The sequence below is a fragment of the Tinamus guttatus genome, unplaced genomic scaffold, assembly GCF_059628265.1.
Source record: "Tinamus guttatus ecotype Peru unplaced genomic scaffold, ASM5962826v1 Tinamus_guttatus_pri_ptg000749l, whole genome shotgun sequence".
Lineage (NCBI taxonomy): Eukaryota > Metazoa > Chordata > Aves > Tinamiformes > Tinamidae > Tinamus > Tinamus guttatus.
In genome coordinates, this window is record NW_028289283.1 from 1,063,058 (window position 1) to 1,089,919 (window position 26,862).

At 35.6% G+C, this 26,862-nt stretch overlaps 1 protein-coding gene across 1 annotated transcript; it reads right to left on the minus strand.

The window, feature by feature from the left end:
* Positions 1-242: 242 nt before the first annotated feature.
* Positions 243-26,625, minus strand: SMC1B (structural maintenance of chromosomes 1B). Its single transcript, XM_088537382.1, has 25 exons — positions 26,505-26,625; positions 25,133-25,325; positions 23,970-24,078; positions 22,628-22,831; positions 22,049-22,287; positions 21,458-21,716; positions 19,840-19,980; positions 19,114-19,196; positions 17,952-18,159; positions 17,306-17,491; positions 16,706-16,885; positions 15,537-15,683; positions 14,683-14,820; positions 14,082-14,198; positions 10,760-10,866; positions 9,364-9,505; positions 7,561-7,706; positions 7,012-7,165; positions 6,543-6,641; positions 5,496-5,652; positions 4,607-4,761; positions 3,169-3,320; positions 2,839-2,908; positions 630-740; positions 243-347 (listed from the first exon to the last, which is right to left on the minus strand). Exons 1-25 carry the CDS (start codon positions 26,611-26,613, stop codon positions 243-245), a joined length of 3,711 nt encoding a protein of 1,236 aa, XP_088393508.1. The 5' UTR covers positions 26,614-26,625.
* Positions 26,626-26,862: the final 237 nt, after the last annotated feature.

Sequence of the window (26,862 nt, forward strand, 5' to 3'; positions counted from 1 at the left end):
GAGCTGAAAAGCACGCTTTGCCTATCAGACTATATGCATTTCATTAACAGGCTTTGGTGCGCTCTCTTTTGCAACGAAGCTGTATCAGTGAACAGTAGTTGGTTCTTTCAAAATTCTACAAAATTGCTTTGTTTGAAAGACATAAATGTCTCTGTCAACCTTTAATATCACATTCAAATTCAAACTTGCTACAAAGTCAACTACAAAACAGTTCTTGTTATTTCCATGTGGCCCCACAGAAGTCATTCCAGTCCAGAACTGGGTCTGTGCTCTCTCTCCTGCTCATCCCCGTCTGGATACGCAGTAAGATCCAGAGTCAGTACTTTACTGAACATAAAGTCATCATGCTGAGAAAAAGGATCACACAATTTAGAACCTTTATTATTTGAAACAAGCATTTCCTAACTGACCAGGAGACATAACAAGCTTGAGTCAGCCCAAGTGATCTGCTAGCCAAGTCACTATCTATATTTACTTCAGAAGGCAAATAAAGTCGTTCAAATCCAACATCACAGGTACATACGTAATGATTAACCGCAGTAATTCTTAAGGAGTAAATCAATACTTTTAACAAAAAAACAGTTTGTATTATCTGACAAAATTCTAAGTGAGAAGTAATTAATTCTTACCTCTGGACACACTCCAATCAATGCGTCTGCTTTGGAATAAAACTCTTCTTTTAGAGAAATGACTACCATTTGAACCTGTTCATGTGCCTGGTCTCTGATGAAACTCGATACCTTTGTAGAGAAGCCAAATACTTCAGTACATAAGTTCTTGCAGACTTACAGCACGCTATAGTTACTGTAATTAGGGAATAGGCCAGAAGGAACTGAATTACGTTAGCTCTGGAATGCAGTAATTCTATTATGAAATAAGCAGGATAAAATGAGCAACATCTTAAGACAGCTACTTTGCACGTTCTTAACACAACCACTCAGATTTGCCCCTTTTTAAACGTGTATGAAAACAAGCATTCACTCCAAAGATTAAGGTTACAGAAAAATGTCAGTGTCAATGAAAAATATTTTACTTAATATTATTTGGAAGGTAGGTGAAAATTCCCAAGTAAGAGAATAAAAATGAAATGTCCGTTACTGGTTGCATACAAAAATTTTAAATATGCAATTTGCTGCAAGCAGAGAGCAATAACTTTTCATTGATCTGCAAAGTGAAAGACACAGAAATTAAGCTACAAATTAGAGGCTTCGATAAGACAATATCTCACAGTGGAAATTAAATGCTGAATAAAGAATGAACTGTATTAAAAATTGAGCTGATGTTTTTGTCTGTTCAGTTTTATCTGGAAGATGTGATGGAGGATAACTGGATTTCAGCAGTACAAAATTAAGTTGTTTGTTTATTTGACGGTGTGAATCAATTGTTGGAACTTTCTCTAGTAAATCCTTAAACAAACAAAACAAAAGGAAAGAATTTGATTTAGTTCTAAGCAAATTCTCTGGATGCCAGTAAGTACTAGCAACATATTGTATTTCCAAATGCTAAATTACACCGAGTATATCATTTTGCTCACTTGCAATATTTAATTCCTCTGTTTGAAGATTTCGATGCTTTCCAGTAATGGGTCATCTTACAGATGAGGAAAAAAAAGATATGAAAGAGCAGGGAGACATTATTAATACTTCTTGCAGAGCACTGGCAATATGATTTTCCTCATGCTACAATTTGAGAGCCTGTAATCTAAGCACGTAATTTGTCATAAACATTTAAAGAATAAGCTAACTCTCCTCCCAACTCCCAACTAAGATTTCCCAACTAAGGTCTTTGGAAACCTTAGTGTGGTATGAATGCGATTTTTTACCTGCAGTAAATTGTTCATATTTATGAAAGATTTTAATCAAGAAATGAAGTTACGTAATAAAATAAAATAAAATGGCTATCTTTTGTTTATAGCATTCTGCAGAGGAATGCTGCTTAGTACATTCTCAACGGTGAAGCGGCCATCTCTTCAGTCACATGTGTCGTTAAAGCCCGAGGCTTCTCAAGAAGCCCCGGGGGTCAGCAATGTCCGAGAAGGAATTCCATCTGTCAGGCACAAACAGTGCCCCCTCCTCAGCACTCTGCTGTAGAGGAGCCCTCAGCAATGCCGGGTACTTTACACATTGAGCTCTGACAGAAAGCAACATTGTTTGTTGTCCATAAAACTACTTTAATGGAGTTGAGAGCGACTGAGACTCCCCTCTCTGCTAGAAGTGTAACCCGCTCTCACTTTATGAGGAGAGGAATGTTTGCACAGGAAAGAATCCAGATAATATGCAGGGAACATTTTCATTCCTCTCCTAAATACAACCTCCTTTGGAAGCTCCTCTACGAGACACCCATCAACAACTGCCAACCTGCATAGTTTGTATTCTATTCTATAATTTTACCACTATAGTGAATGGTTCTTACCAAAGAGAAAAAAGAAACTGCAACAGAAATGGGAGCGAGTGATAGCCCTTAATTGGTGTTCATGGAGATAAAGTTATGTAGTTGGCCAAATCAAGTAAGTATTTCCAGTAACAGAATGGTCTGATTCTCAAAATCCAGACACATTATTTTCTATTACTGAGAGGTACAGGAACTCTGTGTGCTTAATAAATAAACAAACAAATAAATAATCAGCAATTCACAGATGATCCCCATGTCAGATTGTAACACATACGTTCATGTTGCACACTTTCACATTACAAATTTAAACATAACCTTGGTCACCTAGTGTAGTTTGAAATAGGCTAAAGAGTGTAAGCAATCTTTTCACCCCAGCAACATGTACTTCTGAAAAAGATCCCATTATAGTATTACAGAGTAACAATAAAGTAAAAGCAATAAACTTACTTTATCAATGTTTGTGTTATCTAAGGCAGCATCTATTTCGTCTAAAATAAAAAAAGGTGCTGGACGAAAACTGTAGAAGAAAATACATTATTTTGCAGTACATGCAAAAATATTAATGCTAATAAACTGAATTCTAAATACTTTATTCACTTTACCATATAATTCTGTTAAGCAACGGCAGGGAAAGAATAAAGGATTTCTAGTTGATATTTGCATACTGTATTAGCAGATTTTCAACATGCCTGTAAATACAACACTGTTTCTGCTATATGCAGCAATCAATTTAGCTGATCCTGTAACATCCCTTTTAACGCATAGCGCCCCTTTTACCTGTGTATCGCAAACACAAGAGCCAGAGCTGCTACAGACTTTTCACCTCCTGACAAACTATCCATGGGCATAAACCGTTTCCCAGGAGCCACGCAGTTAAAGCCAATGCCTTCCAGATAGGGCTCTTCCGGATTTTCAGGACTAAGAAATGCCTGCAAATGCATACATTTCATTATTAACAATGACTTTTATAAAACCAGTAACAGGGATTTTTTTTTTTTCTTTTTAGGTTTAAATTCTGAGGTAGTGTTGGAACTGCTAAGTTAGCTTCATTTGTAGGAAACACCTGTTCATCCATACTGAAGAGAAGCACTATAGAAATCCCCAGTGAATCTCTCCTTGCTAACCAAGGCAAGGCTAACCAGGAAAAAACTGCTTTAGAACTAGCTTCATGTATCTCTTAGTAACATACTTTTAATAAATAAGCCTGATTTTAGAACTTTAATTACTTTTTTTTTAAGCCTTAGATTTAAAAAGTAGTTTTCACTTTTGTAAATAAATACGTTTACAAATTTATCTTTTTTTAAGTGGAAAGTTAATTTTACAGACTCTACGTCGCTACTGCATTTCTTATTATCTGGAGAAATGACTTTAACATATGCAGGCTTTCTGTATATTTTGTATACTGTTTCCTGTGCCCCCACATTGGAAGAATTATTTCAGAGGAATGGATATTTACCAATCTGCTGAAGCAGTATGGATACACCAAGTGACACATGCTTTTCCCATTTTACATTACATTTTTTCCCCATTAAAGAGAATAGTCTAATATAATCTCATCCCCTCTGCTCAAGTTGCTACAAGATAAAAGAAAAATTCCTATAGTTGACTGTCCATTTCATGCAAGTTCATATACAACTTGTTCTTTAAGATACGAAAGAAGCTACAATTTTCTTTCCTACAGAGGAATAACGGAAAAGCTCTGGTGCAGAACCTACTCCTCTACCAAACATTTTTAGGCAGTAATTTCTTTTAGAGTACTTCTAACACACACGTGCTGATGAAATAAATTTGAGCAATATATTCACTGCACAAATGTCCTCTGCACCAAGAGCTTACTTGTTATTACTGTCACTAGCCCTTTTTTTTAAAAAAAAAATGAAGTGCTTGAATATATTTGTTTTAAATTGTTGTTTTTAAATGAAGTACTTGAATATATTTCCCGCTTCTGTTATGAATAATTGCAAGTCTGCTAAATATGAAAAGGAAAACTCACCCAAAACTATCAGGTTCCCCATTTGCTTAACACTTCAAATGACATTAATCTGCCTCATGTCAAACATGGTGGGGCATATTATCTGTATTATATCTATATCATCTAAAATTCTGAAGTCTCTGTTATTTGTGTAAGTTTCTTCTCCAGGATTGAAACTGTCTTTCTTAGATAACAAAGCTCGGAGTGGGTTTTTAAAGCCAGACACCTGAGAACATGACACACCTGGGCACTACTGTTTCGGCATAGTTTCTTATAGATCTGGTCAATAGCTATGGAGGCGTGCTCAAAACACTGGCTAAAAAGCTCGTATCTCCTTTTTTTCACCTGTTCAAATTCTTGCTTGCATATTCTGGCTTCCTTTCTGCTGGTCTCAAAAGCTACGAAAAAAATTACTGAAATTACTTCATAATAAGTCTCTAAGCAAATACAAAGAACAAACATACATGGTGCAACACAACAAGCATCAAGGAAAATATTAGAAGAAAAGGCTCTAATGCACATACAAACAGCATGAGTTTCCTTCCAGATTTCAACTGGGAGGCCCCAAAAGGATGAAGTTAGCAGCCATTCAGTTTCCTCAGTGCCACCTCCATTTGGCACAATGTGAAAGAATTGTCTCTTCTAGTTGTTTCTGTAAACTGGGTGCCTTTAAATTGCACCAGAATATATCTGATGTTATACCTTCAGAACTCTTTTTGAAAATTTAACATCTAAAATGCTCTCTGAGGACACCCAATAATTCTGTAGTAATGTTTATGTCCGAGTTGTTAACAACATGTACATGTTTCCTCAATTAATTAAGAAAAATATAAACATTTTCATAATAAAAGTTTTTCAAAAACTACATGAAAGTCTTTTATAGTATCATTTGATCAAGAAAGCGTCTTTGCTAAAGATAAATACATTACAGCTACAAATATACTTCAAAAAGGTATTGCAGAGTTTTAATTAATAACCTTCTTGACATATTATTAAAAGAGGACTGAGGATAAAGATTTAGGCACAAAAAATATATTAATACATTAAAGGAGGAAAAATAGCAGTGCCAACTCCAGAAAGATTTTTAATTAGGATAAGAGTCATAAGAAATATTAGAGAGATTCAATGTTACCATCTATTGATTCTTGAAACTTGTCCCGAACAATCTGCAATTTCTCTGTCGCTCTTAGATTTGGGGCAGCTGTCTTCATTAAAGTATTTTCTTCAGCTTTTATTTCCTGCTGAAGCTGGTTTAGGTGAATCTCAATTTCCTTTTCGTTCTCTAGCTCCTGAAGAAAATAGTTATACAATTTGCTGTTAGACCGAGAGATTTCAAATACACGATTTGACTTCCAGGAGAAGTACCCCACTCCTCAATTTGCTAACAAAACTAAAAACTCCACCTAGGTTCTTCGTTCGCAGAATTAATTTACGAGGTCTTAGGAACTGTTCCACCAGACCTTTAAGAAGTGACAGTGAGTCCCCCTTAGCCTAGAAGTCTGAAGTTAAACATCGCCACAGAAGGAGGATTAGCTGGCAGCATTACTTGATTTGTGGACAAAGCCTTTCAAGACAGGTCCTTGAAAAGTTCTTCAAGCCAAGCTCCAATGATGACAGATTTCTACCTTGCTCTCTACCAAACCTTTATCATTTAATTACTTTACATATAACTATGATGGCTAAAAAGAAAAGAGAGACAAAAACTTCTCAGAAAAATGATCTGCTGGATCAATATTTTAAGTGCCTCTGCCTGAAAATGAAGTGGTAAACCCCTTTAGCAGCCCATCACTAGTTTCCACAATTTTATGTCATAACCTGTGTTGCTTGTTGAAATTTAAAGGCAGAAGGTAAGAGGGGAAAAAATCCCATCAATTTATATTTACTATTTTTCCATTATATTTTTTATAGCTAAAGTAACTTTTTAAATTAAATTTACCTACAGGGGGACCTATCCAAAAGTCTCATATATCATATTAGTGCTAGGTATAATGGCAAACAAAAGTCACACACACACACACACACTCTTAAGATTACTAGTTTTTTTTTTTTTTTTAAGTAAGTCCTATTTAAAGGCTGTGGAAGAATATGTAAATAATTTCTACAAATAAACTAAATAAAATATTTCTATCTGTGCTAATTTAAAATTATTTACCTGTTAAGATTAACTAAAAAGATTTACCTGCAGGTCTTCTGGTAGGCTGCTGTAGTCTATCTGAATTGCTTCTTCTCTTTCATAAATAGTTGATGTAGTCTGAGTGTCGTCTACTTCCGTTCTTAGCTATAGATACAAAGGACACTCCAAGTCAGCAGAAAGAAAGTGTTAACTTCTAACTCTGTTACGATACATTACGAAGATGGAAAATAAGGAGATAGTGGAACAAGACAGCAGGGAAACGGTGCTCTTTCCATTGACTCCCTCCTTCAAAATAAAAACACAAGATTGAGGTCCTAGTTAATTAGCACCCTATGATTTTGTCTACTAAACAAAAAAATCTTTCGATTAAATGGGTAAGGCCTAATTACACTAAAACAGTGACATTATTTTAACATTACTCTGTATGACAATCAGCCCTCAAAGGAAAAAAAAAAAATCAAGACTAAATAATTGCTCCTTCCTGATATTTCTCTTCCATGAAGATGTTCAATACCTCTACTTCACTGATATCATCCAGTGATCCAGAGAGAAGATCTATTTTCAAGTCCTGCACCTTGCACTCAAGGAGCAGGTTATGTCGTCTTAATCTGTTCTCTTCCAAAGATGTTTCTATTGCTGTAGCTTCCTTTTGTAATTTGCTAGCTTCCCTATACAAAAGGATGAAAAATGTTGAACTAGCAGCAGCGTCACTAAGGCTGATCAGTCAAACAAATTACGTTTGACTTATGTTATTAAAGCTATGCACTTTACCAATAAAATGAATTTAAAAATATATAATTCATTAATTTATATAAAATTCTGTAAATTTGCTCAACTATACTGCACCAATATATCATTTTTAAAGACAGGTAACTTTTCTTTAAGACTTCTAATTTAGAGGCAACAGAGGAAAAGACCAAGAATAAAAAAAGTAAGAAAAATGAAGTATGAACTATCCCCACAGCAAATGATACAAAAACAGAGCTTATGACAAAACAGTGACCAGAAACTAACAAAGTGCTTTAAGATACACGAGACTTAAAGGCCTGGAGAAAGCTATTACCTGTTAAGAGTTAATAATGTCCTTCTCAACTCTTCAACTTCATTCTGGATTTTTAAAACCTCAGATTTATGGGCATGTAATCTATCCTTAAGGTGCTGCTGCTCCTCTACAATTTCATTCACCTTTTTTAGAAGCTTTTCCTCATCCTGCAAAGAAATATTTATATTTTTAATCTTTTACCAAAAAGCTTTATATGAAACCTCTCTTCAACAAAAAATAAGGTTAAAGTTATAACCTCTTACAGTACACTAAAATGTTACAGCAGAGAATCTAAAATACACACAGGAAGATCCAGATGTTGTGTATACACAGCATGACCAGCTTCAGATTTGTGACTGTACCATCTGAAATCTGACAGCAGGGATACCAGGACTATTACAGTCTGTAGACTGATTCTTTTTCCTCAGTTACTCCCTTAGCACTGCAAGAAAGATCCCCTCTGCTGTTCTACAACATGTTTAGGAAGACCTTTAAGTAGTAAAACTATTTAAAAAGAACTGTTCCTTAGAAATAAATCCATGGGTAGTCTGCAAAGAAGGAAACTGCAGAAGTACTCCAGAAAATGCTTCTCTTTTAATTTGTTTAAATATATTATATCTATATAGTATATATATATATATATATATATATATATACACACACACACACATATATATAAAACATGCACACACACATAGATGTATATGTACGTTTATATGGAAGCATACATACACATATATACATATAGATATTTATACACACAAACTATATCATATATTTATCATATATGTATATATGTGTGATATATGTGTGTATATATCATATGTACACACACACACACACATATATATGTCTGTGTCTATATTTCACACCATTGCTAACTTGCTAGAAATTAGCTGCTGAAATACAGGAAATCCAGTATGTGCACGAAGACATAGAGCACCGAGACAAATATTACCAGGATGACTGCTGTGACAGCACTAGAACAAAGTACCTCTAGAATCAGAATCACATGGAGGAAAACTTCTGATTTTGCTCAAAGCCTTATTTTGCTTTTGTGCATCAGTGTATCAGGGCCATTCTTCTTCCTCAATATCAGAAAAACATATCCTCTTATACATTAAATACGTATTTGTTTATTTAAATGCTTTTAACATACAGTAGCAAACTTCAAGTGAGGCATATAGGTTTTTTTTTCTGCTTCGCAGTATTTTTACATTTCACTTCTATTTTTCGCATTCAAAGCACTGTTATACAATATTTTTCCTTCATTTTCCAGTGCATGACAAGCACAATATATTCAACAAGAAACATTAATATAACAGAAATTAATTATAAACATGTATTTTTATTACACATAGTCAACACGATCTTGTGAAAATATTTTAGGAAAAAAGACACTCTGAAGGAGAAATGTATTTCTGCAAATAAAAATCTGAATTAGTGTTCACAGCCAGTTATTTTAGGCCTGTTAATATCTGTGAAGAACCTTAAAGATCAAAAAGCACCAGAATTGTTTACTGTTACTAATAAGGCTAAAAATATCCCAAGCATATGCTATTAGTTTTATCTGGTCATATGATATCTCTTCATAAACATTAAAAGCAACACAACACTGTATATGCAGTAATGTCAAACTTCCTGATTTCTGTACAAGAAAGAAGAATGACAATAGAAGTTATTTCAAGGTTAAAACAATATGCAACTGCATTTTTTAAACACAAAGCCATTTAGTAATAGAAGAATACATATATACAGACACACATATGTATGCATACATTGCATCTATGTGCACACACACGTGCATGTGTCAGTTCTGGTTACCTTCCGCAGCGGGGCAATCTCAGCTTCATCTTTTTGGATGGTCCCTCTCAACGTGCTGACTGCATCTGTTAATTTTTGTAGGTGCTCATGACTATATTCAAGCTGAATACTTAGTCGTGTCTTCTGGCTTTCAAACTCCAGTCTAGTCAAAGCACAGTATTTCAAAGCAATACTTAGAGACTAGTACTAGCAGGTATTAAAAGAAACATTTTCACTTTTACTATTTAGTGTATGAAATTATGTATAAAGTATGTGTATATATATATAAACAAACTATCTTTTACTTGAATACAAGAATTTGTACAGATTTGGATCATGGACTTTACTACACAGCCTCTTGCAGATATAGCAGAAATTAGAAAAAAATACATCGATAATTCAACAAATCAAATACCACACCAATAATGTGACCAATGGTCACACAAATTTTCCAAGTTTCTCAGAATATGGGATGTATCTGTAAATGACTGCACTGGTGCTGTGCATTACCAGGCTCATGCGCCAGGCCCCCTGTGCAACGTAGCATCTACAAAATGCTACTGCACTCCTTATTCTACCACTCGTCGCTCCACCTTGTCGTGCTGAAGTTGTTGCCAACAGAAACTAATGATCAAACTACTTTACGTATCAACAGGTGCTTAAACTTCCACTGCATGCACTGTACTACTACTCCTGCACTGCAGCCCTAGTCAACAAGTACATCTGCCCCCATTTCTGAAACCCAGAGCACTGCTTGTAGCTCTAGGGACAGCTGAAAAGAAAATGGAGATCAATGCTAGGAATCAAGTGGGTCATGTTAGAAAAACTGGATTTTCTATAAAGAATACCAGCAAAAAAATGAATTACCACCTGCCTGAAAACTCCAGTACCACATGAGACAGTTCACTTTAATGTGCTCGTTCTTCAAATATAAATTTGTGGTACTGTGATATTTACCTCTCACTAGAGTTATCTGTGAGAAAACTAACATTCCACTTTCCTTAACAATACCTTCTTATACTAAAATCAGTGTATCTGACATTCACTTCTTTAAGACTCATGCTCACGAGTCATCCTCATTCATGTGATTCTCAATTGGCAACAGGGCCACTTCTTAGTGTGGAATTTAGAAAACTGTTCTTTTTTGGCACTTTATTTTTCTACAACAGTACCACCAAAAGAATTCCTTTTAACCTATCAAGTTTGTTGCAAAATGCCCCTGTAGCATTTGGTTATGTGATGGCTGTTTATAAATCCAGACAGCAGTACTGCAAGTGCTGGCTCCTAACCTAATTCTTGCAATGCTAACATGACCTTTTATAGTCATCTACATTTGTGATATTTCCTGTGAAAAAGTTATTCATTTACCAGTCCAATACAATTCACACCACTTTAACTTTTAATTTACAAATACCACCTTTTCCTATCAATCTCCTCTTGTTGCCTCACATGTTCTTGCTCATACACACGAATATTTTCTATACCAATCTCTTCACAGAATTCCTGGAAAACGGCATCTTCAGCCTTGGAGTAAAGAAAAGACAAACTTATATGTTCATACCATTTTGCAACTCTCAAAATCAAATATTTAGACGATCACTTCATGCTACAAGCTGGAAATTCACGTTATTTCAGAGAAACTGCAAACTTTAAGAGGCAATGGGCACAAACAGAAATACAAAATGCTCCATCTGAACATGAGAACACCTTTACTGAGTGGCAGAGCACTGAGACAGATTGTCCAGAGGAGCTGTGGAGTCTCCTTCCTTGGAGATGCTCAGAACCTGCCCAGACACAATCCTCTGCAACGTGGTGACCCTGCCTGAGCGGGACAGTTGGACAAGACGATCTCCAAAGGCCCCTTCCAACCTCAATCATTCCGTGACTCCTGAAAAAAAGATGAGAACTTGACATTTTCAAATTAGCCTTCAGCACAAATACCAGATTGCAGGCACACGACCTGCAGAAGGTAACTCCCGTTCTTGACGGTGCCTGCTCGTTGCAAAAACAACTGCTGCCACTGCAGTGTAACCAGCTTCCTGTGTTTTATCTGTGGCTTCCATTCCCATGAGAGAAGGCTGAATGGCACACAAGACTAACCCACCAACTGCTAGCTTTGTAAGCTCAGTTCCTCATCTTAATCCTTTTTCTCATGACTCATAAATAACTATGTCCCACTTAGAGCAAAATCAAAACAAAATAGCTCCATTTCTTAATTACTTAGTCTATACTAGCAAAAGTTTCAGCAAAAATACTAAGTCCTAAAATTCTAAAAATAAAATAAAATAAAAAAAAACTAGATAACTAATAGCTACTGTGTACAAGGAAAGACTGAACAAACAGCAACAGCCTACCACATTTAGAAGAAAACCCAACACACCGAACAAAATTTTAGAGAACTTGGCATGGCCCCAAATCAGTACTCTTCCCTGTTTTTTTTTTTTTTTTAAAGCACAAGCTTGTTTAAGCAGGAATTAAAGCATAGTAAGCATACTCTACTTAGGAAATCGATGACTAGCTTCCCCAACTTTTCCTTGCAGTACAAGCAAAAGGAAAGTTAACTGTAACTGGAATTCCTATGACTTACAAATTAATGACTTCTGCAGTACTTGCAGAATACAGATATTTGTACTTCCTCATGCCAGAACGTAAGACAGAGAACACGCAGAGGTTTTGGTTTCTCTTCATGTGCAGAATTTCATACACAGATTAAAACTCCAGAAAGGCTGATGAGAAGGGAAGAGAGGCCAGGAACTGAGTTACGTATTTGTGTACTATCCACTCCAGATAGTGGCAAGTAATCTGTCTTTCTCAAAGAATCTACATATACACAAGCATCTAGGTACTGACTCCTGAGTTTTACAAATGAACTGCAGCACCATCCTTCCAAGGTCTATCTAGGTTTGTCAATGTTTGAACAGAGTAAGGCTGCAGGTGGCTTCCAGGCCAGGGGCTGAGACAAATACTTATTTCCTGGGGAGGCCAGCGAAGTCTGAGCTCTAGTAGAACATTCTTCTGTTGTCAGATTAGGCTTTAGTACTATCTGTTTTACTCAAGTGCCTTCAGACACTTTGTGGTAACTATTACTTTGAATTTATCAGCTATTTATATGAACCGTTCCAGTGACCAACTGATGAGTACAGAACAGCAGGGAACTGAGGTACGACTTGGCAGAACAGTCTACAGGAAAAACAAACAAAAACAACCAAACAGAAACCAAAATGGTCCAATAACCGAACGCATCGACTCGCATAACATCGTATAGAATCTCATGTTATCATCCAACATCTTTCCTGCTGATGATAAGAGACAGGAAAGGAGCAGGATAAAATGACAAAATCTGTCCTAGAACCCATAACAGGTAATCAATTCAGGTGCGTTCGAATAGCACAAGCCCCTGAACCTCTGTATTAGGTACCCCTCCAGCATAACTGGTAGCAAAGATTAATCAGCCACACCACAACATAGTTCAGTCCTTCATGAAGGACTGAACACATAACAGACACATTCAACATTCTGTTTTGTTTCTTTTTTTTTTTTTTTTTTTTTTTTTTTTTTTTTTAATTACAGCAGAATGAGGGACTTGTTGATAATCACCAGGTAGCTCATGGACAGCGGGACTAACTGTCATCATTCCCTGCTGAGAGCCAAAAGCAGAAAAAGACCTCGGGATGATCCTGGGCCTGAAGGATGTGTGACATCCTAGAGGTGATCATCAGTTCATCAAAGTTCATCAATATAGTTCATCAAAGTCAGACTGTCCAACCATTCTCCCATGGTAACCAGAGCGGACACAAAATAAAAAGCTTGGTTCCAAAAAAGAGAAAGTTTGGGGTCTTCACGGTGCTCTTTATCTACTTTTCTAGTCAATATAGCATTGTAACATGCCACCACCAGGAAACACCACCTGCAGAGAACAGAAGTGCTTCAAGATCATTGTGCCCTGTCCTGAGGCCTAGACAACTGACAGTGCACTCTGTACGTGAGCTTGATTGCCTGGCCCATTTGGCTGTGGATCTGTCACAGCTAGGTGCGGGTGGGAGGAGGACGAGTCCTTGATTTCAGTGCAGACACTGAATGGGTCCTGCCACGTCTGAGAAGAGAATGATTTTCAGAAAAACAGCTAACTCCACAGACAGTGTCTGTCCAGAGACACGACACTGATTACCTTAGATTTGCAAATCTTGCAGGTATACACAGAGTTTAAACCGGATTTCACTTATACACATGCTGTAACAGACCCACCTGAGCCAGGAAGAGCAAAGACACTGTGACTACAACGTCTTACAGAATACTTAAGACAATAGGGACTGAGAAAGAATAAAATGAGACTTCGAAATTTTACCCTCATGCCACAAAGGAGGTGGACAGTATTCTTCTGGGATTTGATACATACCCAAGGTTTACAGTAGGACCTCTAAAGCTGTAAACTTCCATGGATTATCATTGGTCAATGCTAACAATCATCATTATTAGCAGAAGGAGAAAGGCTAACAATCCCTCTTCTCCTATTTTTTCCCCTATTTCAAATGAAATTACAGTATATGGATTAGGTAAAGCTTCATCTAAAATTAAAAATTTGGAAAGTAAATGCATTTACTTAGCTGGGTCTATACCCGGCACACAAAGCTCAACATTTTGATTCCAATGAATTTGATTTGCAAACTTTTATATTTGGATGTTAGTATATATGTGATTCTAACAACATAAGCTACCATGATTATGAGAGTAATCATTACCTCATTAATTTTTTTCTGAAATTCTTCTATTTTTTCTTTTCTTTGTAATACTCCTTCTTTCAGCATTTCATGCTGAGATTCAGTATTCATCAGTTCACTTTCCAGTTTAGATTTTTCCTAGATAGAAAGGAAAAAGGTAACTTTTCTAAACAAGAAGGAAAACTTCCTAGGCATTACTGGACAGTTCTGGTCTAGATTATCTGTATTTTCTAATTATTTTTTTTTCTAAATGCCACTTAATCACATTTATTGCTGATTTGCATGCAGTGATTACAATTTTAATGAGTGGAAAGGCAAGCTGAATTAAAAATATGAAGTACATATTGACTTACAGACTTTTGCAGGTTACTAAATGGTAGACGAAGCTTACTGGAAATTTAAGTTAACTTAAGATTAAATACAAAAAGCCTCATTATTTTATTATCTATTTTTCCTTTTCATATCTATTTTATTAATTCTTCAGTTATAACTACTGAATGTAAAACCTAAACTGAATTAAAAAAATCATGTAAGGAAGTAATAATTACTTCACTTGTCATTATGGCTTAGGTCAATAAATACAACGATTAAGCAAGAAAATTATAAAGGCTTAATACTATACCTTGTAGCAATCTGCAAGGTGTTTCTTTCGAATAAGGTCTAATTCACTCTGTGAATATTTCAGTCGTGTCTGAATTCCCTGGCATTGAGCCTGTAGCTGCTTCAAATCACTCTCCTTACGTTTGATCTTCATTAAGTCCTAAAAAATATTCAAGTGGGAAAAGGCAAAAGTATTTTAAACAGAAGCTGACTTACTTGGAAATTACTTTTTTTTTTTTTTTTTTTTTTTTTTTTTTTTTTTTACACTCACATACTATATATGGTTAGCCTCACGGACACAGCCATGATCAATGCAAGTCCTGATGGCACTGATCTCATTCAACGGCAGTTTTAAACAGCTTTATCGATCAAGAATGCATACACTTGCGAACTCCTTCTCTACTGCTTCTCGCAAATAACCAGAGTTAGGCAAATCATTTTAGACTGACAGATTTTTGTGCAGATATATTCATGCTGACAGAATCTATCAACTTTTTTTCTGTTAAAAGCCATCAGGTATTCAGAACAAGATCTCTTTTTTTAAATGTAACTTGCATTAACAATGATGGTCTTGTTCTCTGCCCTTGGGATATGTAAAGTAACCCATCAGTAAAGGGCAGAGACCAACTGTGTGCTACCATTAACTGAAGGAGGTTGAATAGCTACTATATCTTTCCTGTTTCTTCTGGAAGTTCTGAAAATCATTCTAGTCTTCCCCACAGCTAAATATATATATATATATATATATACACACACATAAAAAAAAAAAGAAACCAGATTCTCCTCTACCAAAACAGAGTATTACCTCACCATCCTCCTGTATGTAATCTAATTTCTTTTTTGTTTTTAGTAGTTAAGTGCTTTTAACAGACGTACCTTTAACTCATTTATCAATCTATCTCTTGTTTCTTTCATTTTATTAATTTCCTTATCATCCCAACACCTAGCTTTAACTCTTAAATCACTTGAGCCTCCAGAAATCACTCCAGATTTCAAAAATAAAGTTCCATCAAGGGCCACTGTCTGAAATAAATGAACAAAAACTTAAACATCACAAAGCAGCAGAAATTGGCCACCCAAAATATCCCAGAACTAGAGCACCAAAATATACTATCACGTTTAAACAAACAATAACCATCTTTTAGTTGAACTCTGCTTCTTCTCAAACTTGCTATCATGAGATACACAAAGAAGTCCTTCATTTCTTGGTGCAAATCACTTTTAACATTTTTATAACAATACAATTTCATTTCCTCTTCCAGTCTATTTCCTTGTATTTAGAAAATTACTATGAAACATCTGTGTATATATTGGCAATTTAGTACGTTATGACTGATTGGATAGAGTAAATCAAGCAAAGTGATAATGGGGTGAAGAAAAACTACAGAGCTGGAAAAGTGAAGAGCTCACTTGTAATCAGAAGCGTTACTTTTAGTAAAGAACACTTTTATTTTTGTGAGTTAACTGAATTCCAAGCAAAACATACTTTCAGCTTGAACACTTTCAACTTACTTCTGTTTTAATTAGGATTTTAAAGGTATAGTAAGCTAATGAAAGGACAATATAGGCTATGACAGTAACAGGGATAAACCCAAGCAGAAAGAACTGAAGAAAAAGACAGTCTTCAAAGCAGAGGACCCCCCAGATTCTCTGAGATACTTGAAGATTTTTGGAAGCATTTCTTCACAGAAAAGCTAGCGAGATAACGTTTGTATTTTTACATCAGGAAGTTTTAAAAACAGGATTATTCCCCTTTTCTCTCCCATAGAGGACTATGTCAAGGAGCTTTAACTCTGTAACAATCTTTTCTAATTTGCCTGCTCTTACCCCGCCCAGGAAATAATTTAAATGTACCATAAACAGCAAGGCATAAGAATGCAAAATATCCACGGATTTATTTATGTGGGAGCAGACTGGACAGCACAGTACCATTCTGTGTTCATCTTATCATATTGGCTGGAATGTTTATGGAAGAATTATTTACATGGCATCAAAGAGGTAACTGGAAAACTGCAAACCACATGCAACAAAATCCAGCTTCTTACTTTCAACCTAACGGGTCCATCAAACGCTATTTGTTTGGCTTCTTTAACTGTTTCACACACCAGACCATTCCCACTCACAAACTGAATCACTTTCTTCAGGAGAGGAAATGGAGTCTGTACAACATCTACCATCATTTTTGCTCCTTTTATCTCTCTCAACTTCTCGTTGATTGGTTTAACCTGCAAAACAAGTACACAGTGATAAGAAGCAGCTGGAAGCATGAAACTCCAGTAACTCAGTAGTGTGGCATGGATGGGGGAACGGTGTTCCAATTTCTAAGGGGCCATACAGAGGCACAGCACTCTCTTACTACATATAGAATTACGTACATGTAACCTAAGATGCACAAGTAGGTTGTCTTTACATCAGAACAGCACATGGTTAAGTAGCACCGAAAATCATAAACCTATCCTGTAATATTCTAGCATAACCTACCTACCATCTAACGTGATCAGATTTTTCCAAATTCCTTAGAACATAAAGTAATTCAAGTCTAAAAAATACACCAGAGTTATCTATACTACTGAGAATTAAACAGTAACAAGATTCACAGTGGCATGAACTTGCTGAGGGCAGGAAAAAGAAAAAAATATCCTTACATCAAGGTAATCCAAAGCAAGGAAAGTTTCAGGTTCAGCTCTTTCTTGCTTTAGGAACCGAATGCAATCCCTTGCTGTTTTTTCAGTGGCAACAACAATAGCAGTCATGTATTTGCTGAACACTTTTGTAACAGCAAGCTGGTATTTTTTATGAATAGGATGGCACAAGTCGAGCAGTCTTCCAAACTGAATACAAAAAACACAAAGATATAATAAAATCTTATTTTAGATATCAAATAGTAACAAAATACTGAAGTAGCAGGAGTAAAATGATCTGTATATCTAAGCCTATTACTGTGCATATCTGAGTTATGTGAGATTCCCTAATTAATTTCAGGTGTACATTTCCCATCAATTCTGACTGGCCATCCTGAAATTATAGGGTTCCCCTTACAATTACAAAATATATCAACAGCAAAGATGAAAAATGTTTAGCTTCAATTTTTTTTTTTTTTTTTTTTTTTTTTACACTTCAGAGGAGATGCATGTAACACACAAACAGCATCTCAATTTCCTTTATGCAAGCACTGAAGCAGGCCTAAAGTTTAAAATACTTTCAATTTCCTTTACCTGTTTACAAAATATTAAGCAGAACTCTCAAATTCTAACTTTAATGTGAGGCTTATAAATGAGACTATTCAATTACCACAGAATCCGGATACAGTCTTTTGAGGCTTTCCAGGATCTCTGCTTTCATTTGCTGACGCCTTCCTTCATGGTAATCAATTTTGGCATTCTGGAGTTCACTAACTGTTTTGTTCAATTCTTCATTCACTTCAGCCATTCGTATTGTTGAATTTTCAATTTCCTTTGATAGCATTTCCTCTTGCTCTTTTTTCTCTGCTAATAACTCACTTCAAAGCAAAAATAGGAAAGCAATGATTTTATTTATATAAGCTGTTGGTTTACAAAATTAAAGAAATGAAATGGCCACAGACTATGAAAAAACAAAAGCCTTTTTGCATCCAGAGCAATTGCTCATAGAGTTGTATTTTATATAGCATATGCTAAGGTTTCAAAACAGAGTTCAAGTGACAGCATAGGGTTACATGTAATACTGAACAGTACTACTTTATCCTTCATTACGGAAAGGTCTGCTGACATAAAGCTGAAAAGAATTGTGAGTCCTCAGGCAAAATTTTCCTCTACTTCACACAATTATTCAAGTCACTGAAGCTCTCCCATGCTCTACTATTACTACAACTAACTAAAATCATTTTGCATCACAGCAGTCAAAATTGGCTTCCTGCTCCCTGCCCAAGACACAGCTTTGCTGTGTACACAGATAACATAAGCCAAAGTGCATTACAGATGCTAAGAAAAACACAAGTTGGAGAAATGTCTGGAAATCACCTCCTCCAACCTCCTGCTCAAAAAAGGGAGAAAATCTAAGTTAGATCAGACAGTTCAGCATAAGCTCGTGCAGCCTATTTCTTAACAAGTCAAAGTCAGGCAAGAGACAACGAGCCAGAACAATGCTAAGTTTCTAACAAACAATGTAAATACTAACTGGTTGTGAGAGCAGCACAATACACTAATACTATATTCTCTGACTCTGAATCTGTACATTATAGCCCTAAATCTTAGTTTGCAGTGACATAATCCTTATATTTGCATAGAAATGAGAAGCAATCATAGAACTGTGTCAAATAATATATGGATGTGTCGTCGTATATCTTCATTTTACACTTTGACAGTTAAAGTAGTCAAAATACTAAAATCAAAACAAAAGAATTAAAAAAGTTACATTAATTTAAAAATATATGATATACAAAGGATCCAATTAGCTTTTAATTTTTTAAACATACGTGCACATTTTGGTATACTCTTCCAACTTCTCTGCTCGTCTCTTATACTCTTCTATCTGCTCCATAGTCTGTTTTATACTTCCCTATACAATCACAAATACATTAAAATGCATTAAAAACAACAGAGGATAACAGTAATTCTATAGCTCCATATAGAGCTCCTAATTAATTCATAGTGGGTACTGAATAGCATCTGAAATGACAAGATTGATCTGTATTCAGAACAAAACAAACAAACAAACAAACACTCTGCACTGATATGCATTAGCAGACAAGACACCGAGACGTTATTCGAACACACACATACACAGAGTCAGCCAAAAAAACATCTCAGCAAAAATGAGCTATGTCCAAAATGAACCTTAGATATTGGATGCATATAGATACGCCACAGCTGTAGGAAACTTCAGACAGAAAAAAACCTATAAGTTAAGGAAGCAAAATTTATTTGAAGCATATTTTCCAAGTAACCGTAAAATATCAGATTCCAACTTTTCATAAATAAATTGTCCATATGGGCACACAAAACCATTTTCTGAACAAACTCAGAAATCCTTTTGCTTAAACATGTTGCTATATGAAAATTGCAGAATCTGGCAACATAAATCCCGTGTTTTGCTTGCATCAAAACATTTAATATCTTTATATAAGCATTTATACCAGAGGAAGGATACAGAAAAATGTTAGTTTTCTACCTAGAACGTAACTCTAGCTTGATACAAATACCTCAATTTCTTTTTTCTTCCTCTGATGAAGTGTCATCCTTTCTTGATCTGCTTTCTGCTCCCAACGAAGTTTATCTAACTGCTGGGTCAATGTAGCGACTTTCTTTCGTGCCAATTCCTTTAGCTCTTTGTAGCGCTCCAACTGAATGAATAGTGTGAAAAAAAATGCATAACACACTCCATTGAATATAAGAAGACTCATCTTGTATGTTTTCTACTAATGATTACCTTCCTTATAAAAATCAAGATTATGAAAACACCCAAGATTATGAAAACAGCCAATTACCCACAAGACATATATAGCTACTGAACCTATTAGCCATTACATCTTATTAAAGAAGTATTCAACGCAAAACTGATTAAGACTGACTTCCTGTCCGCAGTCCTGTTTCACACTTCTTTTAAGTCTTATTTTTGAGGAAGCTTTACAATTTACAATATTTCACAATAAACACTAAGTAAAAACTAAGTAAACTAAGCAAAAAAAAAAATCAAACCTAAGTAAACACTGAGCTGCTGTATAACTCCAAAATGGTGCATCTTTGGCCTTTATAATGACAGCATTTTTATTTGAATACAACATTTCTGTGTTATTGAAGAAAATTAAGGTGAGCATATAAAACAAAATCTTAAACAAACCCCTCAAATTATGCTAATTTAGTAAATGTCACTGAAGCATAGAGTATTAAGAATCTCATACTAAGTAAGCAGTAACAAGTAGAGCTGCCTTAAAGGTTCTCCATTAATCAATCAGAAAGTATTTTCATGATAACAGTGGAGAAAAGAAGCTAGCACTTGGTAATAAAATGATTTCTGGGCAACCAGTTCCAAAGACCTTTTTTCTCCAACTGTGAATCAAGAGTATCACTAAGCCATTTCAATTTTGACAACAAGAGAAGTGATGTACAAAATGAAGTACTGGCTGCAACTTTGTTGACTTATTGTTTGTTTTTAGGCAAAGACTTATTTCTTTACCTCAGCTCACAAGTCACTTCTCAAACACAAACCCTCCAAAATCCCCCAACACCCTACTGAATTTTTACTCTATTTCCCCTATTTCACCATCTAAACCCCAATGAAAAAGAAAAAGAGGTTAAAGCTCTGAAATTCTTACACTAGAGCAGAGAGGGCCAAAAGACCTTATATGATAGCACGTACAATTTTTATGTACATCCCTTCCCAAGTTTCAATGAAATTCTTAGTTTCTTTTATGGTAAAAATCCACTGCTTCCTCTAATAAATCTTCACATATTGCTCAGAAAAAAAAAAAAATGCACTACTCACACTAAAAGAGATGGCTATTTCTAATCTCACAAGAGAATTTCCAAATCTCCAAATATATTGAAGTCCAAAATTTTGAGCTTCTAGGAGATTAAGAATTTTTTTCCCCTTACAAGAAGTATACAACCAGCCCCCTCAAAGGCTGGATCGCCACTTCTCTTCATTCCATTAAAACAAAGCCTCTAAATAAAAGCTACAATCTGTTTTTGTATGAACTAAACAGCAACGAAAACACTAGATATTACAGATCACTAGTGAATTGGTTCCTTTGTCATGAGCGTGGATTTCATAGACTTCACTAATAAACAATACTTCATTTTTTTGGCCTCCAGATTCACCTGACTTTCTTCCAGCTCAACATCTGCTGCTCTCAGCAACATCTCCTCTTCAGTTTTCTTCTCAAATGCTCTCCATGCTTTCTCAATATCGGACAATTCTATCTCCAGCTCTTTTATGTTTTGTTTTTCCTTATCACAGTACTTCTCTTTGTCCCTTAAAGATTTTTTAGACATTTCTATTTTCTTAATTTGGTAGGAAGTGTTTTCCTTTGCTTTTATGTAGAGCGGCTTCTGCCGAATCAGAGATGCTTCCAGAGTCCTAAAAAAAAAAAAAAAAAAAAAAAAAAAAAGTTACATACCCACAGGTGATTAATTAAAAAATAAATAAAATAGAAAGAAGGAAAACACTGCAAAATATTATAACAGACAAGTACATATAGAATAAAATTACTGAAACCTCTGGGAAGAAAAAAAAAAGTAAACATCTAGATATTACTTAATGGCTGAACTTTTACTTCCATAGCACTGGGATTTCACTTACTTGCTTCATTCATCAGGAAATGCACATCAGGAAATGCACCCTTAGCAAGTAATCCCCAATGCAGACTATGTTTTCAGTCAAGTATCAATGAATCTTATGGGAAAACTTACTTCATGTCTTTTTCTATGTGTTGCTGGTCTCTGTTTAGTACTCCAAGCACTTTTTTCTTGGCTCTGAATGCATCTTCAGCTCTAGATAGGGAGTCTTTCTTGAGTCTTGCCTCCCTATTCTTTTCATCCAAACTTTTTTTCAAAAAATCAATTCTTTTTTCATTGTGATAAAGCTGGAAAAGCTGCAGCTGTATCCTCTTTTCATTCAGTTCCTTGAGAAGCATCTGGTAATGCTCTGCCTACCAACATTAAAATGTTATCGGTAGTTTAAAAAAGGGCATTTAATGACTAACAGTATAATTTCAAGTCTGAAGTGACACAACTTGATGTACTGGCATCTATAAACAACAACAAAAATGCAGACATTTAAGTCAATCCTTACACTAATTATGCTGTCATTTATTTTGTTTTTATTGCATGCATTCCTCTATAATTTTAAAAAGTTAGGGATTATACCATATAAAAAACACGAGTCGAATAAAGCAGATGACATCTGATAGAAGCCTCTTACCTAAAAATACAGAAAAGATAAAATCCACGCTCTCTAATAGACAAAGGAAGTAATAACTCTGGAATTACCTCTTCTTTCTCCATTTTTGCTTGTTTGCGTTCTGCCGCAATATTTTTTTTCTTGTTATAATTGAATTGTGCATCTTCTTCTGCTTGTTGCATTTTTTTCTTTTTTCTCTCATAATCTTCAGCATGTTCCCATGAATTACTGATTCGTTCAAGAAGCTGAGTTCTTTCCTTCGGTTTCTTCATTGCAATTGACTCTACTGTTCCCTAAAACAAAATTGCCAAAATACAACATTGTAGATTGTCATTGTACAATGCTGTTGTACAATGCTGTATTTTTTTTCAAGTGCATGCAACAGTTATTTTCTAGTATTTTTATAGTAAACGTATTTAAATTCTGTTAAAACTCAAGAAAATTTCAGTAATGAAAGGAATACCAGCTATCCACTACATCTAAGTATTAAAATTATTTTAAAGTGATGATAGTCAGTATCTGAAATTTTAAAATGACTTAACCTATAGACAACATCTTCAAACTCAGAAATCTATCTAAATAAGCAGTATCAGAATGACAAAAATAAATCTTACTAATCCCTCTAAAGGAATTAAAACTCACTTTCGATGCAAATAAAACCAACAAAACGCAGTATTTCAGGAGTGTATCTGCTGAAATCAATGGACTAGAGGATTCCACAACGCAGCAGTTAATGGGAGTACAAGTTCTGTCCATGTGTTACCTGCTCAAACCTTGGACTGACCTGAAGACATTCAGTAGACTGCAGGAAACAATTTTTGTGCTCCTACTGTTGTTCTCCTGGCCAATGCCCTCACCATAAAAGGTATTACCTCAACAAGTATCCATGAACAGAGTTACAACAAAAAGAATAAAGTAGTTTACCCTTGGGAATTTTAAGCTAATTTCTGTGAAATATGTTCATTGTAAGCACTGACATTTTTTGACTTGTACTGCTAAATACTTTTGAAATCATAGCCTAACAGAAATGTCAATTGCTAACTCACTCTGCTGTTTAACGTTTTTGTTAAATTTTTATGTATATTGAATAAGGGTGTTTTGAGATGCAGCTAGCATCTATTTCTACTTTTAACACCCAGAGAAATTAATCCACAAAACATTTAAAAATAAAAATACATTATCATATAAACTGAAGGACAGAAACAACATAATTTCTTCTTCTGATTAGTATCTTTCTTACCAGTGCTCTTGTGCTCACACACAAAACTGTTTAATTTCCATTTCAGTCTATAGCTCTAGTCAAGGTCAGGATAAAATTTCACTTATTAGCTTGAAAGTAGCTAAGATTATTTTAGTCAAGTAATTGGCCATTTCTATGAAATAATTTCAGAAATTTTAAAATATTCTTTAACAAGTATCTTTAATGCTCACCTGAAAAATAAGACAATTCCTGGCTTTGACAAGTATGCCTATTTTTTCAAGCTCAGCTATGTAAGCAGAACGGCTGACAGATTTATCATTAAAAAAAAATTCTGTACAACTACCTAAAGAAAAAAAAAAAAACACAATTACTATAAACTGGAAAAAATGCACTAAGTAGCTGATCAACATAACTTTTAAAAAAAGTGTTTTTCAAATGAATATATGAATTTTCAATATACTTCTTAGCTCGTGGTGTTTCACTACTAGTCCATCCATTCTTTACTTCCTCTAGTAACTTTTGAACCCAACTGATCAGCTTCCATTAAGTTTGACAAAAAATCTAAAAATAATTATTTAAATTCTATAACCTTTGTACAAATACGCAGTTGGTAGTATAGAGAGATGCCAGTCAGTGTTCCTACCAAGCAAGCTTTTGATATACATTCCACAATTACCTTTTCAGTTTGCATACTGGCTAACTAGGCAGCATACACATAACCTAGAACAACACACATCATATGATACCTCTGGTCTGCACCAGAGCAGGTCTGACTCTGCAGTCTGTGGGAAGCTGTTAGATGTGTAGGTAACACATAGCTGTAACACAAGATCATCGGGAAAGAAGTCACAAATTCTGTTCCCAACAAAGCAACTCTGCCTCCCAAAATAAAAACATTTCCTTGGCGTGCTCTAGGTGACCCTGTGTGTACAGGGGGGTTGGACTAGATGACCTCTAGAGGTCCCTTCCAACCTTAAGCATTCTATGATCGTTTCAGCAGTTTCATCTTTCTGCAAGAAAAGTCTAGCTGCATATTTCCAAAAGATGTCGGCAGCAGCTTTGGTGTCTGCAAAAAAATGCTTCAGAAAGGAAAACTCCAATCTTCAGAGCCTACACTATCCACTCATTTCAACAGTGAAAAAACAGAGCAAAACAACATACTAATCATCTGGCTAACTTTTAACTTTGCCTGTAGTATGTTTTCTTTTTTGAATTAAAACACTTGGCTCCCATAATATTGTTTAAGATCTATAAAAATTATTTCAAGACTAACAGACTTAAGTCATCTAATACCAACAGAAATTGTGCTTTTGAAACTGAAAGCTAAATATTCTCAGTCTCTATTTTTTTGCACATCAGACACAGAAAAAAAATCCGTGATAGGATCCACCACCTACCACGAATAACTCTTGAAAATGATTTTTCTTCCCCATTTTCTTCACAATACACTATTTTTACACTTGCTGTAGAAGAAACTGGTTTTCCAACATGTGCTCCATGAATAAGTTCTCGAACATTTTTAACTCGCAAGTTAGTTATCTTTTCACACAACACAAAACTAACAGCATCCATTATGTTAGATTTGCCTAAAAGAAAAGGGAAAAAGAAAGTTGTTTTGTCATAGCAAAAATGAAGTAAGGAATTCCATTAACAATTAAAGAAACACATATTTAACTGGGAGAGTCTTTATTATTCCATTATTCCATTCCATACTCCATTCAGGGAACAATATTTCGCACTGTAAAGAAATGAATTTCTAAACTATAAAGCAATCAGTTTTTCTATAATAAAAATAATCACAAAACTGATTTGTTGTTAAAACCCCAAATCAGCACGGTAGATCCCATTTCACACAGGATTGCTAGAGGTTATTACGCTGTATGAATACACACATTTTACGTGTACATAAAATAAGTGAAGAAACAGCAAGATCTAAATCATTAAGAGATTGTTTAACTAAGCTCAAAATTTAAGCTCATCCTCAAAGCTTTTCCTTGGGGAGCCCCCAGCTCCTACCCCATTTTTCTCTGGCAATTGTATTTGCTCATGAAAACCTTCATTGGAATTGAATCAATTTTTAATAAAGTTTCCAGGACCCCGAGCATGGCAATGCTGAGTCACATCTACAAGTAAAGGCTTTTGCAGCCTAAACTACAACATCCAAAGCAGTTGCCATTCCAAGGCTGCTTCATTTCCCCTCCAGGCATTCACTTTTAAAGCAAGGACTACACATTCCCTGAAGTAGCAGCTTTCCACTAACTACTACAGTCTACAACCAAGTATATTAAAGCGATACCATCTTTATGTAACCTTAATAAGCTGAGCTATAAATTGAGGTGGCCAAAAAGTGGTGATTGGCTTTCAAACCGCTCATTCTACAGGACAGGAAAATAAAGGGCACAGACTGGAACGGAAATTTCTTCAGCCACACCACTTCAGTTCTCTGGGTTGGAAAATCCAATCCTTTAAGTAAAGAAGGTATTAAGAAGGTCAAATCAGGAGCACTCAAAATTTTGCTTGTGCTGCCATCAACATGGGGTCTATGAACTCATTTTAAACAGTCCCACCAGAGCCTATGGTCTCCCTCAGTGAAGCTAACTGCCTCCTCGTCGTGGTTTCTCACAGAGGAGAAAGAAAGAAAGAAAAAAACAACAACAAAAAGAGATGAGACAGAGAGCAGCAGAGCCACCAGAAACTTCCATCTTGGCAGTTATATGAAACAGCACCTGCAGCTGTTTCCCTCCCGGTCTCCTCAGCCCCACTACCTGATCCATTGGGCCCGATGATGCAGTTGAACCTCATGAAGGGGCCGATAACCTGCAGCCCCCGCCACGACTTGAAATCCTGCATCTCCAGAAGCTTGAGGTAACCCATCCCTGCAGTGGCAGGGGAGTGCAGCCCAGGCCGCTAGCCACCTTCTAACTTCCCACCTGCATGAGACCTAAACAACCAAAGTAGACTTTCCTTTACGTTCTTTCTCTCTCTCTTTTTAATTGTTTTAGTTTTGATTTGCGTATTTATTTGCTCCGCGGAACGCAAGCGCGCAATCCAACGGCCGCGCCTCGCCAACTGCTCCCCCTCAACCCCACGGCACGCGGCCTCGCGCGATTGGCCGGCGGGAGG